Source organism: Parambassis ranga, chromosome 2, assembly GCF_900634625.1.
Source record: "Parambassis ranga chromosome 2, fParRan2.1, whole genome shotgun sequence".
Classification (NCBI taxonomy): Eukaryota; Metazoa; Chordata; class Actinopteri; family Ambassidae; genus Parambassis; species Parambassis ranga.
The window spans coordinates 25,021,259-25,037,885 of NC_041023.1; the positions used below are offsets into that span (position 1 = coordinate 25,021,259).

Below are 16,627 nucleotides of genomic sequence, written 5' to 3' on the forward strand. Positions count from 1 at the left end.
ATTTGAAAATAGGTCTGAACGTCCAGACTAAAGGCCATCGGTATTCAGTCCCACTCTACTGGATTGACTTTCTCCAGTGTCAACGGTGGCTAAGAAGGAAGACCTGTTGCGTGAATTTTGTATGTGGAATGTAGTGGATGATGCTGGTTGTTTTGACTCTCAGTCTGATGGAGGCCAGAGTGTTCTGCTGTGATTGACGCCTGTGTGTCAATTTTGCTATGAAGTGAATAATAAGTGATCTCTGACCACAGGTCACAGCCTGAAAACCTCAACAAATCAAATCACAGAGAAAATAAACGTTTAAAGACACACATGAAGGTCTGAGATGATCAGAGCAGCAGCTCATGAATCACCGAATTACCCCGAAACAACCTGCCGGTGTTAAACATGGCACGTTAAGCAGACCTGCTGCTTTAAACGAGCCATGAAGTGACCTTTAATTCTTCTCATTGGTCCTCACAGCCGCTGACTCTGAAGACGTGGAGCTGGATGGTGTTTCAGAGCAGCAGTCTGCGGCAGGATCAGAGTTCAGCAGGCTGAAGGATAATCCTGTCAGCAGGAAGACGTTCTCACACGTTCTGTCTGACAAACAGACAAACAAACTTCTGCTTCCTCTTGATGTCTTTAAGCCGAACGTCTCCGTATCTGAGCGACGTCACGTTCGCCTGTCAGTCACCTGACGCACAGGAAGAACTCCAGGAAATAATCCCACCAAACACTTTGTTATCACACACAGGTGTTCTACTGCGAGGAAGGAGAGATAAAAGGAAAAAAGGAGGACGATAACACATGAAGTGACAGCAGGAAAAAGGAGGAATGATCAGAAACACCGAGGCAAAATATAACAGGAAAGGAGGCGCACAAGACAGGGAGTGTTGGGGGGGGATGGTGGATGATGCAAAGTGAGGGGAGAGAAGGAGACAAGCCAGTAACAACAAGAGGAGGATAATAAAGGAGGTGACAGACTGACCGAGGAAATGAAAAGAGGAGCGAGAAAGAGAGACAGAGGAGGTGCAGGAGGGAGGAGGAGGAAAATATGTCATCAATGTGAAGAAGAAACAGAAAAGGAGAGAAGGAAACAGTAAGAGGAGATAAGGAGAGAATAGAAGGTGTGGGTAAAAGAGAGAAAGAAAAGGAAGGAGGAGGAGGAGGAGGGTGAAGATTGAAAAACTGAAGAGGAAGAACAAGGAACAACAAGGAAGAGGAGAAGAAGCATAAACCAAGTGAAAATAAACCATGTGATGAAGAGGAGGGAAGAAGGATGATGTGAGGCGGAGGGGAGAAGAGGAGAAATGAGAAGAAGGACTGGAGAATAGATTGGGAAGGAGGAGCAGGAGGAGGAGGAGAAGGAGGAGGAGACACAGGAGAGGTGACAGAGAGAAAGAGAGCAACGAGGAGGAAGAGGAGTGAAAAAGAGTGAGGAATAGGAGCCAAAACAAGCTGCAGAGAGAAGGTGATTAGGGGGGAGAAGAGAGAGGAAAAATGGAAGGGGGGGTGAGAGAATAATAAACAGAGGACAAGCGAAGAAGACTGACAGAGGAGAGAGAGAGGGAAAAATGGAGAAAGCCTGAGAGGGACGAGATAAAAAGAGTTTCTATTAGAGAGGAGGAGGAGTCTGTAACACACACGCACACACACAGGTGTGCATTAAAACACATGCATGCACGCACACACACACGCGCGCGCACGCGCTCGCAGCATCATGACATCCTGCAGGTTGCCAACAGTTGTCACTGCCAGAGTAACGCTTGTTGTCACAGTAATCCTGATTGACAACCCCGGACAACCACAACACACACACACACACACACTCATGCATTAATTCAAGCTGCATCTTCTGAAGTTGAAAAATTTAAATGACATCATTTCCTGATGTAATGTTTGCCATTACCTTTTCTACAGACACCACAGAAGAAGAAGAGAAATGCAGGCGTCTGAATCACACACACACAGAAAGAGAGAGAGAGAGTAACACACACCTCATTTAGATTCAGAGATGTGACTGAAGGGGAAACTGTTGAGTCAGGTACTCCTCTCTCACTGTGTGTGTGTGTGTGTGTGTGTGTGTGTGTGTGTGTGTGTGTTGTTTCTATATCTATCTCTAACACACACATCATAACATCATACTGGACACACTGATCTCTTTAAGCAACGGCTCAGATTGCAATTCCCCGCTTTCACATTGAAAAGAGAGCAGTGTGTGTGTGTGTGTGTGTGCGCGCCTGTGTGTGTGTGTCTGTGTGCCTGTGTGAGTGTATATGTGTGTCTGCCTGTGTGTGTCTCTGTGTGTGTGTGTGTGTGTGTGTGTGTCTCTGTGTGTGTGTCTCTGTGTGTGTATGTGTGTGTGTGTGTGTTGCTGCGATACTTTTACACAGGAAGCTGCTGAAGAGGCTGATTCATCATCTTGGATGTAAAATATGCGACTGATGGAGGAGATGAGGGTTCGTTTAGATTTCAGCTCTGGTCACTTGTTTGGGGAGCGATGAGGAGGAGGAGGGACAAGACAAAGAGCAGGGGATGATGATGATGATGAAGTATTAATTATTAGTATATAAATTACTACAAGAACTGGACTACACGAGAAGTCCAGTTCCCCTCAGACCGCAGGAACCAGCAGGGTGTTTTTAGCTCGGGCCTGGAACCTTCCCTGTAGGTTCTCTTTAAAGGAAAGAAGAACCAACTCTACTGCTGAGTCACAAATGGGCTGATTAGCGCCTGAGTTCCTGCAGGTGATGGTGTCAGCCCAAAGTTCCTGCAGTTGAAAAGGATCGTTTGACTCCCCACATGATAACATGGCACATTTTAAACTAGCTTCTACATCAAAAGTCATTAAGACGCTGAATGAAGAAGTTATTCTGCTGAAGTTTGATCAGCCGTCAGGACGTGTTAGCATCAGAGCTCAGATATGTACGGCGCCTCAGTGGAATGCTCGGATTCTGCTCTTCCTCATGATGTTTGTTTCATATCTGAGCAGTGAGGAGTTTCTGTGTGATTAGCCTCAGAGTGATGTGGGAGGAGACGGGCACAGAGCTCTGTGCTGAGCATTATTATAATAACAATGAGATGATGTTTCATACACTGATTTCTTTGCCACCACTTTGTCACACACACGAGCAGCACAGACTCTCACAATATCAGGTCATGTAGTTTTTTGTCTGGTATGAAGACTTCCAAAGACATTTGACAGAGAAGAATTAGACAGAATAGATCTGTTTCTGCATGTATCTCTGGAGTATTATGGCCAGCTTGAAAAAAATATGAATATAGAGTTCATATATATATTTGAAGAATAAAGTGGAAATATGATTTAGAATTATGAGAACAAAAAAAGTAGCTTAAATCTTATATAAGTGATAATATGGATTATAATGTTAAATAGTTTGTTCAACAGGACAACATGGATGATGATAAGATGAGATTTGTTGTAACCCTGCGTTTACACCAAGAGCCACTAAAGCTGTAAAATCACAGGAGGTCATTCACTCTCTACAGGCAGGAGCAACTCAGGCTACAAAAGGGACGAGCTACAACAGTTAGAGACAGATTATGAGGTGGCCCTCATATTCTGTTGAACCATAAGAGGCTGCAGCAGGGACCAATCAGCTTCTCTGCCCCTTGTTAAAAGGTAGTGCCTCACCTAGCCGTTGTTAACCAGCCGTCCTCCTCATTAACACTCTCTGCTCCCTGTCAAACCTCGGCCTTGTTAGCTGCTGTTCGTTAGCATCTCATTAAAGAGCAGCAGCTCTGCACAAACAGCTTCAGCCTGGGTCCCGGTTTAAAATCAGCTCTGCCGCTGGCTTCCTGTTCCAACAAAGAACTGATCCAGCTCCCGTTTCAGAGCACAGGTTCAGCTTAACAGGGGCGCCGTTCACTTCACAGATCATCCTCATGACAATAAACCATCTGACAGCTGATTGGATAGTCCAGGCTACCTTTAACCAATCAATGAATCCAGTCCAAACCAGTCTTTGTGAGCACAAAGTATAAAGCATAAAGTCTCTTTGACTGAAACAAACTCTTTATGAAGCAACAGACACAGACAGAACTGACAGCACTTCCTGACTGGACTGTCATTGGACAGAACTTACAGCACTTCCTGACTAGACTCTGATTGGTCCAAATCAAACCTGGTTCACCAGCAGCTCACAACACTAGACAGAATCCAGGAAGAGGAACTGTGAGTTTGTGATCTGTGCCATTCTAACATGGAGGTCTGTGGGAATGAACTCACTTTGGGAGGCAGCCTCAAGTGGTCACTTGAAGAACTGCAGTTCTAATTTCTCACTTTAACATGCCTGTAAAAACATGAAGACAGGAAGTGACAGGAGCTCCTCACTGTATGTATAAGAGGTATAAAAAGCACCACGCTGCCGCTGCACTCTGCTCCACTTCCCTATACATTAGCTGAACATTGATTTGTCTGTTTGTATCCTGATGTGATATCATCATGTGTCATGTGAGCAGCATACGGCAGGTCGACAGTGTCTCCACACACACACACACACAGTGCTGGGATCAACCTGAAACAAACTGGTTTCACTGGGAGCAGTCATGCTAGCATAAAGATCAATACTGAGCTTAAACACTGACACTGTGTGTGTGTGTGTGTGTGTGTGTGTGTGTGTGCTAATTAATTCTCTTCCCAGCATTTAAGCGTTTAAGCCCAGCCTGGGGTTTATAGTAACTCTGGATATTAAGCAAATCTCACAGTGCAGCGTGTGTGTGTGTTAGCATTAGCCACATGGCTGCATCGAGCTAATCCTTAAGCTAACAGTCAGCTTTGTACACATACACACACACACTCCTCAGCAGTGGATATATTGGAGAGTCCCTGATGTTTCAGAGCTTTTTAAAAATGCTCAGCTGTGTGTCTTTGCTGCTTTAGTCATCAGATTAACATATTTATGAAGTCAGACTGGCACCTTTACAGAGCGTTACAGAGTCTTACTCACACACACACACACACACAGAGCATGAATTTCCCCATAATCTACTGCTTCACATTTATTCATCAGCATTAATTCTAGAAACTCTGACTCCACATTCATCCACATTTAAGGAAATCCTGTAATAAACTCCACTGTAACCAGGTTTGTGTCGGCCGCAGCATTAAACTTTAACTAGCAGGTTGTTGTGTTGAGATCGAGCTCTGCTGGTCCAGCAGCTGCTGTATTGATTCGGTATTGATGGGAACAGCAGCTGCCGGTGAACGTGGTGCTCAGTGGTGGAGAAAGAGAACAGACCTGATTGGCGGGCATTTCAGCTCAGCGTGTGCTGTAAACGCCACAGTGCTCGAGCTTCACAGACACGCAAAATAAGCTTTTGTTTACCTGTCAGGTCAATTTGCATGTCAAAGAGGGAAATCCTGAAGCCTGGTTTGAAACGTGGATGTTATTTACATTAATCTTTATCATAAACACTTTGTGTGTTTTTTTTACTGCTGTCACATGATCAGTCAGCATGGGCTGAGTGTGCTCTGCAGCTCACAGTCCTGCACCTCAGTGCTAACAGAACCATCATGGAAACAAGCAAAGAGAAGAGCAGGAGCTCGATGTGCTACAGATGTTCATGGTTCTCTGCAGACGAGGCTGCGTGCTGCACAGAAAGCCTGCACATTCTGAGTGTTGGTCATGTGACTGCTGCTCACACATGAGTCCATCATGGCTTCCTGCTTGTTGCTGAGGAGTGCAGAGTACAAATAAAATGATTTTTTAGCTAATATTTTCCCCATCAGGTGATGCATTCAAAGCCCATCAGAAAGTCCTTTTGATTTTCTTGTTTAGGCTGACTCCACACCTCCACACAGAGACAGCAGCCATTTAATTCTGGCCTGTTGTCATGTTTGTCACAGAGTTAGCATTAATTAGCGACAGCTGCCAGCAGCGCTTGTCATTTCAGAAATGACGAACGTGATAATCTCAAACCTGAAGGTTTCAGTTTGACAATTATTAGTGTTTGTACATCGCAAGATGTCTGAAGTCACTCACACAGAAACATATTTTCACACTCAAACGAGGTGTGAATGCCCGCAGCGTCGACTTTAGCAGGTACTCATTTATTAAAATCATCATTTTTTTCGCCTTCTAGTAAAACAACATATCACACAAACTAATTTAAAATTTAAAAGCCAACTTTATCACATACAGCAGCCAATCAGAGCCCAGTAAAGACCCATAACAGACAAGTGAGTGTTCATTGGCTGCCTGAAGCTCACAGTCCTTATATGGTCGTGACTTCCTGCCATCCAATCACAAGTGAGCTCCTCCGATTTTATCAATTAACTACGACTTTTGTGTTTTGGCACTAAGTAGAACAGGCACTGATAAAATGTTCTGTTACCGCGGTAACACACACACACACACACACACACACACACTCACACATAAGCTCATGCATGAAATAATAAATGGATCAGCACACAGTCTGCTTCCCATCAGCACCGTGGGGAAGAAATCTGATGTGGAAACAACTCTGCAGCAGAGGCTTATGGGGAATTCATAAGATGGGAGCAACTGTGTGTATGCGTGTGTGTGAGTGAGAGTGTGTGTGTGTGGTGTGTGTAACAAGTGGAACACACACATAGACACTCACATGGTGTGTGTGAGTTAATCAATGTCGTGGATGTGAAGCTTTGACCTTTTCTCGCAGAACCACCTGCTGCTACAGGAAAACAAGTGTGTGTTCCAGCATGTCTGTGTGTGTGTGTGTGTGTACCGTCTCTCTCTCTGCAGGGTGTAGGAGCTCCGGAAGAAGCCAAGCAGCTCGTCCTCGATGGCGGCGTCAAAGCTGACATTCAGCCTGTAGACTCTCATCGGCTTCAGCTCGCGGTGCAGCACCACCACGTACATCTGATTGGCCGGGTAGGGGAAGTGGCGGTGCACACGCATGACTCCGCCTCCAGGTCGGTTGGCCGGACGGCCGCTGGCGCCACCCTCAGCTGTGACAGACACTCGGTCCACCTGAAGGAAGGAAAAAGAGAAAAAAAAAACTGTGACGGGACGTAGGCTCTTTGTAGACGAAGCAGCTAATTTATCAGAAGTCTCAGAGCTGATCTGGCCATGAAAAGACACAAAAATGACCCAGGATGTCAGCTAGCTGTTAGCTAGCTTGACATTATTTGTCCAGCAGAACATTGTTATGTGATGTAATGATTGATTTGTTATAGAAAAGGCAGAGGTCATTAGCCTGCTAGCTTTAAACTCACTAAGCAACACGGATTTGTTATCTCTTTTAAAGCCTATGCAACAGATCAGAGCGCACACCCTGCTACCTGCAGTTCACCTAATGACCTGAGGTGTCACTGTTACCACTGGGTTCAAATAGAAAAATAAGGAAGCAGAATATGGGAACATATTCGTTTGGTAATTAAAAATCAATCAATCAACTCCTGCATATACTTTAATTACATTTTTGTATTATTAGATAAATTAAAACAAAATCAGTTTCCGTTCAGTGTCAGTGACGAGAAAACTTGCTGGACTTAATGACAAAGTCAGCGAGCAGACATCAGATATCAGATTCTGTATATAAATAAATAACAGCAGCTGAAATTATTCAGATTAATTCCTCCCCATTAGACTGTTTGCTGTTTAAACCTCCAAACGTTTCACACATTACTGTCACAGCGGGCGCTCGCGCTCTGATCCGCCGTTGCCGTGCTTGGCGCCCTCTGCTGATCACGACAACCATTTAGAGTATTTCACACTGTTGCCTGGCAACACCTGATTCCTTGCCAGCTGTTGCTGTCTGTGTTGTCGCCATGGTGATGTGCGACAGGAACCACACGTGAAACAAACAAATAAAAAGTGTGTGCGGCTTGAAAAAGTGACAGGAAGTGTTTGTTCGGCTGCCAGCTTACCAAGCTCCATCCATAATTCACTGTCACACCGATGAAGACACCTCCTCTGTCAGTGACTGAGGAGGACTAACTGTGAATGGGACGGGGGGTCCTGAACGCCTCACCACTGTTCTCCTGCCTGATGGGACCCAAGCTCAGGGTCAAGATGTCAGTAACAGCACGTCTGATCTGTAAACACCTCTAAAACCTCTAATGATCAGATTATTTAGTTTCAGAAGTTCATCAGGATTAAAAGTGGAAGACCAGGTATGACCAGGAACGTCCACAGAGTCAGGAAATGTGGCTTTCATCCTCGTTTCTGGGAAAATTCACAGTGAAGTTCAGTCAAAAGTCAGTCATTAGAGTAATCATCATCAAGTACAAACATAGCTGCGGTCTGAGCAGCAGTGCATGATGGGAACATGGCCGACAGCAGAGGGAACAGTTTTAAACCTTCGGGCCTCTCCCTATTATTACACATCAGCAATCTTCAGCCAATCAAACACAGCGTGTGTGTGTGTGTGTGTGTGTGTGCGTGTTTGTTTGGGCTTTGATGAACGGACTGATCAATACGAACAGAGAGCCTGCTGACACAGAGAGGAAACATCGGAGATTAAAAGAATGTTTTTCAGGTTTTTCTGGTGAGTCAGCGAATGCAGCGCGGCACTCTGAGATGCCTTCAAATGTTACGCTTAAAAGAAAATGTGTTTTAATTGTGTTACTGCTTTGATTTCTCAGCCGGACCCATCTGAACAGCTCGTATGCCTTTTTTTATTACATTGGAATAATCACAAACAAAACAACGCGCCGGACTTCCTCCAAACATCACAGAAGAAGGTGACGAAGGTTGAAGCTTTAAACTGCATGATGTCTCCTCTGTTCTGTAATCTGAGGATTCATCAGGCTGAAGAACCCGTTTCACTTTCAAAGTTTTCAAGGTGACAGAAAAACAACTGTGACATAGCATTGCATCGTCAAGTGATTAGGAGAATGAGGGGCAAAGGGCATGTCACAATGGTAACCAGGAACATGGTGGAGAAGCTGGTTGAAGGTTGGGGAAATGGTCAAACCCTGATGATCCTGAACCATAAACAGTAACGAACAAACTACAAAGAGACAAATGTGAGACAGGAAACACTGTTCAGGGTTTAATTTTATAGTTAGAGCAGCCATCTTGACAACAAATCTTTTTTTGCCGCATAGACAGTAAACTAAAAATCTGTAGGTTAAACATGTCCTTGCAGGCCTGCAGCTTCATTGTTTTACTCCCTACTAGGGTTGGGCAATTAATTGAAATTCGATTTCAATTTCAATTTTGGCTTCCTACGATTATGAAAACAAGATAATCGACATAAAACGATTATTGTGCCAAACGACTTGCTTAGGTATTGCTCTCATTCTCTCCTGTGATGTAAACGTAGCAGCACACACTAGCTTTACAGCGGTGTGCCGCACCCCGAACACAAACAGTGGCTTCACTTTCAGCACGTTTTGAGACGAGGGAGTTGTTTGTGACCAAGCGATAAAGGAGCAGAAAAAGCCACAGAAAGTTAACGTCTCCTCGTCTCCTGCCACCACCTGTCAGGCATCCATCGACTGCACTCTTTATAATGCAACAGACCATTTAAGCAGCCCCTGGAGACACCAAGAAATCACCGAGGCCATCACATTCATGCTAGCAAAGATGTGCACAATCAGCACCGTTAGCAACCCGGGGTTCGAGAAACTGGTGACTACTTTGGACAAGCGTTACACACGCCATCTCGTCACATTTCACAGTCGCACTGCCTGCGCTTTTTGATGAATGCTGTGAGAAAGTTGCACAAGATGTTCATACAGCAGAATATTTCACTGCAACACGGACACAGACTTCACCCTGAAGACAAAGTGTCTTCAGACTTCTTTTTTTCCTGAAAAACATTGACGAAGGCCTGATGTAAGTGATGGCTGTGTGGGATTTAAAGCAGGAGAACCTCGTCTGTATCACCACAGACAATGCCTCAAACGTAAGACTGGCAGCTGAACTCAATGGCTAGATGCAGCTCTAGTGCTTCAGGCACCGGCTCCACTTATCGTCACCTCTGCGCTCATCTCTAAAGCCAGACCGTGTAAACAGACTGGTGTTTCTTGCTCAAAAGGTTTTATGAGGAAGATCGGAGGTTTTTCTCCTACATTTAGTATTTTGAAACGTGGTTCTGATTGATTGCGTCACATCGTGAACCTGGTGGGTCTTACACCAGTAACGAGGCCAGGGGGCAGAGGTCCTGTAAATGATCGCACCATGTCAGGTCCTGTTTGACGGGAGCATCCGGCCCCAGGAAACCTCATCAGGGTGTCTCAGGTTCTAACCGATAGACGATCTGTTTATTGATAACCTGACAAGGTGGAGGGCAAAGAAATCTATGATCTAAATGTAAGCCTACAGAGCTGGAGCAGTCCTGACTCTGAAGCTGGTCTGAGCTGCATCCAGCAGCACACACACCTTCACAGCAGCAGGCCGGTGCTCTCCTGGTTTTTTTCAGCTTTCAGCTGAAGGAAGCAGAAATTCAACAGTGAAAAGTTCACTGTCATTGAACCGCTGTCTGCCTGCAGGACCTGGATCTGAGAGCTGACACTTTTATAAGCAGTAAGCAGAAACTTCAGGCCTGAGACATGCAGCCTTAAAAGCGCCTCCATGTTGTGCAGTTTGTTCTGGGTGACATTTCTCAGAGTGTCTCCCCTCTTCATCCCACCAGCTGCTGCTATTTTTACCCACGTTTTGGGTTTTTTTGTTCTTGTTTTTGGCCTCTTCACATCTCAGCAGTTCCTCTTTTCATTATGCATTAACTCTGAGGATACCTTAGGAGACCTGCCTGGCGCCCAACAACACCTCTTAATTCACAGACCACAACACAAAGGAAGGCTGCAGGCTTTTAATTGGCCTCTGCCCAAATTAGACAGATTTATCCCTCTCTCACATTAGCTGAGATGACCGGCCTGAAAAACCCTGTTGCTCAGGCGTTTCTCTGAGGCTTTCTCTCACCGCACGCTCGTCTCAGAAATGGGGCTGAAGCAGCAACTTTGACGGTTAATTAGCCTTGTTAGCGAAATCTCTGAGGCCAGATCTGGAAATAAACATTCTTTGTTAGAGAGCACAGCTTGTTTTCAACACAGAGCCCACCGCCAAGTGCAAACAAGGAGGATGGTTTAAAGGAAGTCACCAAAACATCAACAGGAAGCGGCGTGAGGGGGAAGAGGGCGGAGCTTAGAACAACACCGCCACGCACCGACAAGTACTTTTAGACCACGTCTCAATCCTATTGCTGAGTTAGCTTGCTGCAGACGACTGTTGTTGTCTTATATAAAAATAAAACATGAGCAAAGGTCAAAGGTCGTTTCTCTCCACTATCAGCACAGGCCTTTATCGCACCTGAAACATGCATGACCATCCCAGAGCGCGTTGACTGGAACTCAGAGGCAGAACCCTGCAACCCTGCAGCTAGAGGCAGTGTGATTCCCACAGATGGCTGTTAGCAGCTCCACACGTTAACCGTTACAGTGACGGGTCTCGCACACATGGGTACACATGCTCCCTCTAGTGGTAGAGGAGAACTTTTTAAAATATATTTTTAACCAATGAACTAAAATTCTTAGTAGGTTACCATTAGGAATATAATAACTTTATTCATATCATATAAATGTCAGTTAAAGTAGGTTTTAAATGTGTTCATAATTAAAAACAGACCTGTGATGATCAGCATAGGGATTTTAGCTGGAGGACTGCAGATCAGGACAATTTAAGCAACGGAGCCAAAAATGTGACAATCGTTAATGTGTAACACTGGTGTAAAAGGTTTTTAAGAGATAAGACACAACCCAGCACCAAAGCAGACCACGGGCTGAATCAACATCCTGACAAATACACTAAGACAAGTCTGGACTTGGTGGTTTTAAACATGAACTACAACCACCTGCTGTGTGCACACATCTGATCGGTGCACCTTATGTGGACTGTGTATCAGGACTTAGAGCCCGGTTGATGTGCAGTCTGAATAATTTGTACATTTGTGTCATCACATGCTGCAGCTACGCGGGGTTCATGTGTGAAGTGTGACGTTCACTTTTTGTTTGTAGAAGGGTCTCAGAATCAATCCGTTCAAAACAGTGACACAGACTCAGAGCTATCTCAGGAGTCATTTTGGGGTTTTAAGGTGAGAATGAGTGTAAACTTGAGGTGTGCTTCATTGTAGAAGGAGCTAAAACCTACATGCTGTTGTGGTCTCTGTTCCAGTTCAGATCAACCACATTTTGGATCAGGCCTACTTGTGGTTTGTTTTGGCTGCTTGGGTCTCTGTTTTTGGGCCAAACAAAATTCTGAACTAAAAACACTAAACATTTCTCCTGTTAGTTTTACTGAAACATTATTGTCCAACCTTGGAGCATCACACTGTACACACAGATTCAGACCACCATACCTCAAGGCGATCTGCGTGCAGTACGATGAACCGGGTGGCGTTGATGCACTCTAGCTCAATGCTGACCTCCCCGGAGAAGGTGAAGTTGTCCATGTAGACGGCCAGCCGAAGGTCGTAGTGCCGCGGCCTCACTGAACCCGGCAGCCGCGAGCTCCTCCAAGGCTGCGCCCCTTCCTCGTCCCCTCTCTCCCCCGTCCTCTCCCCTCTGCTGCCGTTCAACTTTGCTGACCCTCCAGGACCTCGAGTGCCCGCCTCCCCTGGAACTCCTTCCCGGCCGCCGCACTCCTCAAAGCGGACGCTGAGCACCACAGCGACTGCCGTCACGATGATAAGGGTGAGGATGGACAGGGCGAAGCCCAGCACCAGGCGCTTGTGCACCGTGATGTGGCGCTCGGTGGTTCGAGGTCGGACCACCACAGACTCGGCCCACTGGTCCGAGAGGCCACGGCCATTCCGCATGGCTCCCGGGCTGCTGTCGTTCAGTCCCATTTAGCTCGAAGAAATGTCAGAATCCCTTCAGAGAAATGAGCTCAGACACAGAAAAACTTTGACACATGCTCAGGTCAGGTCCACCGACGGGTCCAGGTGAGAAGTGTCTGATTCCGCCTGAGCTGCTCCAGCAGTTCTGTCTGTGAGAACCTGACCTCTGACCTCAGCTCTGCACCGATACAAACGTCCTTCAGCTCTGGAGGAAAATCAACCCTGCGGTACGTCTTACATTTCAGGCAGCAACACTGACAACCCAGAATGGATGAGATGGTCGTGTGCCTTCTGGTTTTGCGGTGAGGAGGAGAAAAAGAAAATCAATGCAGCATGGCTGGATTTCAGGAGCGCAGGAGGAGGAGGAGGAGGAGGTATGCTGTTGAGGATGTGGCTATTCAGTGAGTGTACCATCCATAGAGTTTCAGCACAGATCAGCTGGGTAAGCTAAAGCAGTGGCAGACAGAGGCGCTAATAAAGCCGGTGTGCTGAGAGAAGAGCTGAATCTGCACTTTAGTTCAGTGATTACATTCAAATCCTCTGAAACAGAGAGGGAGCTTCCTCAGAGTTCACCTGCTCCGAGTCAGAGCTGCAGCTACGCATAAATAAACCCCTTCAGGACTATTAAGGGGTTGATAACAGCAGGAGGCTCCACCTGCTGGGGTCAGACCAGCAGCAGCATCACACAGAACCACTCTGAGTCTGAGGTTAAAGGTTCAGGTCTGGTTTTACATGAGGAGACATGTTCATGAGTGTGTGAATCCTCCTTCTAATGTTCAACACGTGATGACGTGCAGCCGCTCCGCTCTCTGGAGGAGGTTGAGTGGTTTTAATTTACGGCCGCGTGCGGGTTTATCTCACCGCGGAGCAGATCATTTACTTCACGAGCTCTGCTCGGTCCCCGCGCGCTTCCCCAGCTCGTGAGCTCTGACAGAAGAAACCCGGATTACCGTTGACTGATAACACAGCGGGACGTCTGTGTGTTTTAATCCAACAATCAATCCATCCTCCTAATGAGGTATCGATGACGAATGCGGCTCCGGTAACTTCCTTTTCTCTCTCTCTCTCTCTCTCTCTCTCTCTCTCTCTGACAGCTGCCGGTCCCTCCGGTGTGTCGCCGTTATGAGTGCTTCTGTCCTCTCGCTCAGCTTTAGTGCACCGTCTCTTCTTCTTCTCTGGTACCGGGAGAGACGGTGAGGTTACCACCGGTCAAACAGCCCGGGACAGTCCCGCTGGAAAACCAGTACAGATGTCAGAAAAATCCCGGTAAACCTCAGTAGATGTTATTATTGATCAATCTGACAAACACCCGGAGAGCCCGTTAAACCGGCACACATCGGAACACACAACAAACAACAAAAACATCAGACCCATCAGAGGCACCGGATCCGTTTCCATGGAGTCCGGACTGGAAGGTGTCAGGCGGGATTATCCCGGGATCAGGATTATCCCGCCGCGCGCGAGCCCTCTGGAGCTCCGCTTTCAAACCGGATCCCTCCGTTAACTTTTAAAACCGGCGGCGGAGAGAGCTCCTCATCCCTCCGCCTGCACGCGCTCCCCGTGACGATGAAGATAGTGAAGATGAAGCTCTCCTGTTCAGCAGCCCTCCATCCCCGGAGCGCGCGGGAGGAGGAGGAAGAGGATGGTGGTGGTGTGGCGGTGATGAAGAAGAGTCTCGTGCAGCCCGTTCAGCAGTGACTGCGCTCGCGGTGTGCCTGAGCACGAGCTACTGCTCCAACTGAGAGGAAGAGGCACGCGCTGGCCGAGAGAGAGAGAGGGAGAGGGGGAGGAAGAGAGGGAGAGAGAGAGAGAGAGAGAGAGAGGGAGAGCTACACCCATACATCCTCTGTGGATATTTTCCAAAGCAGACAAAAGAAAATTAATGATGAAAGACAAGTGAAGCACTGAGTGTCTCTCTCTCTCTCTCTCTCTCTCTCACACACACACACACGCACGCACACACACACACACACAGGTAGGCGGCAGTAATTGAGCAGTGCAGATGAGGCTGGTCGCTGTCTTTTCTCTTTAAATGAATGAGATGAGTTTTTCATTACAGCCCAGCTGCTGTGCGGTTATCACACTTTTAATGCTCTCTAACTACAAACACTGAGGCTCTGTAACAGGAAGGAGCGACGCCTCCACCCATTTACCTCCATACAGCTCCTGAGACAATTAGAGACGTGTGGAGACACCGCTGAGAGCCTCCTGCTGCTGACCAGGAAGATGAAACACACACACAGAGCTGCAGCACACACTATCTGTGGAGGACACACCGCACTGCAACTGTATCATCCACCGCAGGCTGCCACAGATACAGCACTTAGCAAATTACCCCTTGTAAAGGTGGAGGGGGGAAAAAAGAGAAGTGCCCTGCAGGTGCACACCTCCACCAGCCCATAACATCTGTGCCCATAACATTAACATGAAATAAATGAAACATAACAAAATTACATTCATTTAAAACAAACATAAGTCACATATATAATTCAATCTAATTTAATATAGAAAATTAAAATGATCTCCTGTTGGCTTTGCCATTATTAATGTATAAGTGCACTTTGTATGTGGAACACCTTCCTGAGGTATTGTTGGTTTGCTACAAAATCACAATGACCTTTGCCCTCTAAATTCTACTCTGTCAGTGTCATACAACAACATACATGTTGCTATTAATCCATCACACTTACGTTAACAAGGAACCTTTTGAGAACACACAAGTGCCAAAAACCTGCAGTTCCTCGAGTGGCCACTTGGGGGTGGATTCAAAGCTGAGTCACACTGCTGTCACACATGGTTCATCCATCTTTGTTTGGAGTATGCGGCCCTCACAAAGCTGAATGAAATAGTGGGTTTTCTCGTAGCTGTGCGCCCCACTGTGGTCATTTTAATAAATGCATGTAAACACTACTAGTCAAACATATAACGCTGCCTAAAATGTGTATTATCCCTTTAGAATGTAACAGCCTGTTCTGTTACATGAAGATAAGTGACAGAAACCCTGATATAAACCTGCATTAGCATTAGCACCACTTTAATGTGTCCCTGTCATCGGCCACCTCAGGGTCCCTTTGGTAACCAGCCAATTAAAGCAAAAGGTGAGGTGATGAAGGTCACGTGTTCCCCTGATGTTACCAAGGTGACACTGACACATGTCCAGCTCATCAACATTCATGCCGCCAGGTGTTTGATTGGCTGTGGATACAGGCTGCCGGCTGTTTGATTGGCTATCACATGAGCCATTAATTTTACAATGGTTGGTGTCTTCCCGCCATCTGCCTGTGTGTGTGTGTGTGTGTGTGTCCGTTACACACATGGTCAAAGTGTGTGTTCTGTCATGTTCACTGAAGCTAACTGCTCGTTTTAATGTCTCTCCCTGTCAGATGCTTCAGTGCTCAATGCTTTTGTCCAGCTAGTGGCTAAAGTATTAGCGACCATGTGGTCAGAAGTACAATGACACACAAACATGTCTTACTGTTGTTGGAGCATCTATCTGCTGCTTGGAAAGCCTCCACTTTGCTGTTGTCACGAGTCTGGACATAACACCCCTGTTTGTTCCACATGGAAACATGGCTTTGCAACACATTGTGGGTTCATAAGTGAAAACACCATCTTTGAGGTTTGTGACATCATAAATCAGTTCTATAGGCTTCAAGCTGCTGCAGGCCAATCAGAGAACCATGTATTGCATTGATAGCTACTTGACACCAGTGGCGTAGGAAGCATTAAAAATGTGTGTGTGGGGGGGGGGGGGCACCTTCTGTGGGTGGGTGGTGAAAAAATACATTAGTATATTATGAAATATAATATAATAATATGAAGTAGTTGTGATTTCCTGCGGATTTTAACAGGTTGT

General features: G+C 46.3%; 1 protein-coding gene across 1 annotated transcript in view; it reads right to left on the bottom strand.

Moving 5' to 3' along the window:
* LOC114432102 (thyrotropin-releasing hormone-degrading ectoenzyme-like) overlaps positions 1-12,780 on the bottom strand; it is a 111,429-nt gene extending 98,649 nt beyond the window's left edge. Inside the window, exons 1-2 of the mRNA XM_028399892.1 lie at positions 12,292-12,780; positions 6,715-6,959 (exon numbers count right to left, since the gene is read on the bottom strand). Coding sequence (XP_028255693.1) covers positions 6,715-6,959; positions 12,292-12,780 — 734 coding nt within the window. The remainder of the gene's footprint in view (positions 1-6,714; positions 6,960-12,291) is intronic.
* Positions 12,781-16,627: the final 3,847 nt, after the last annotated feature.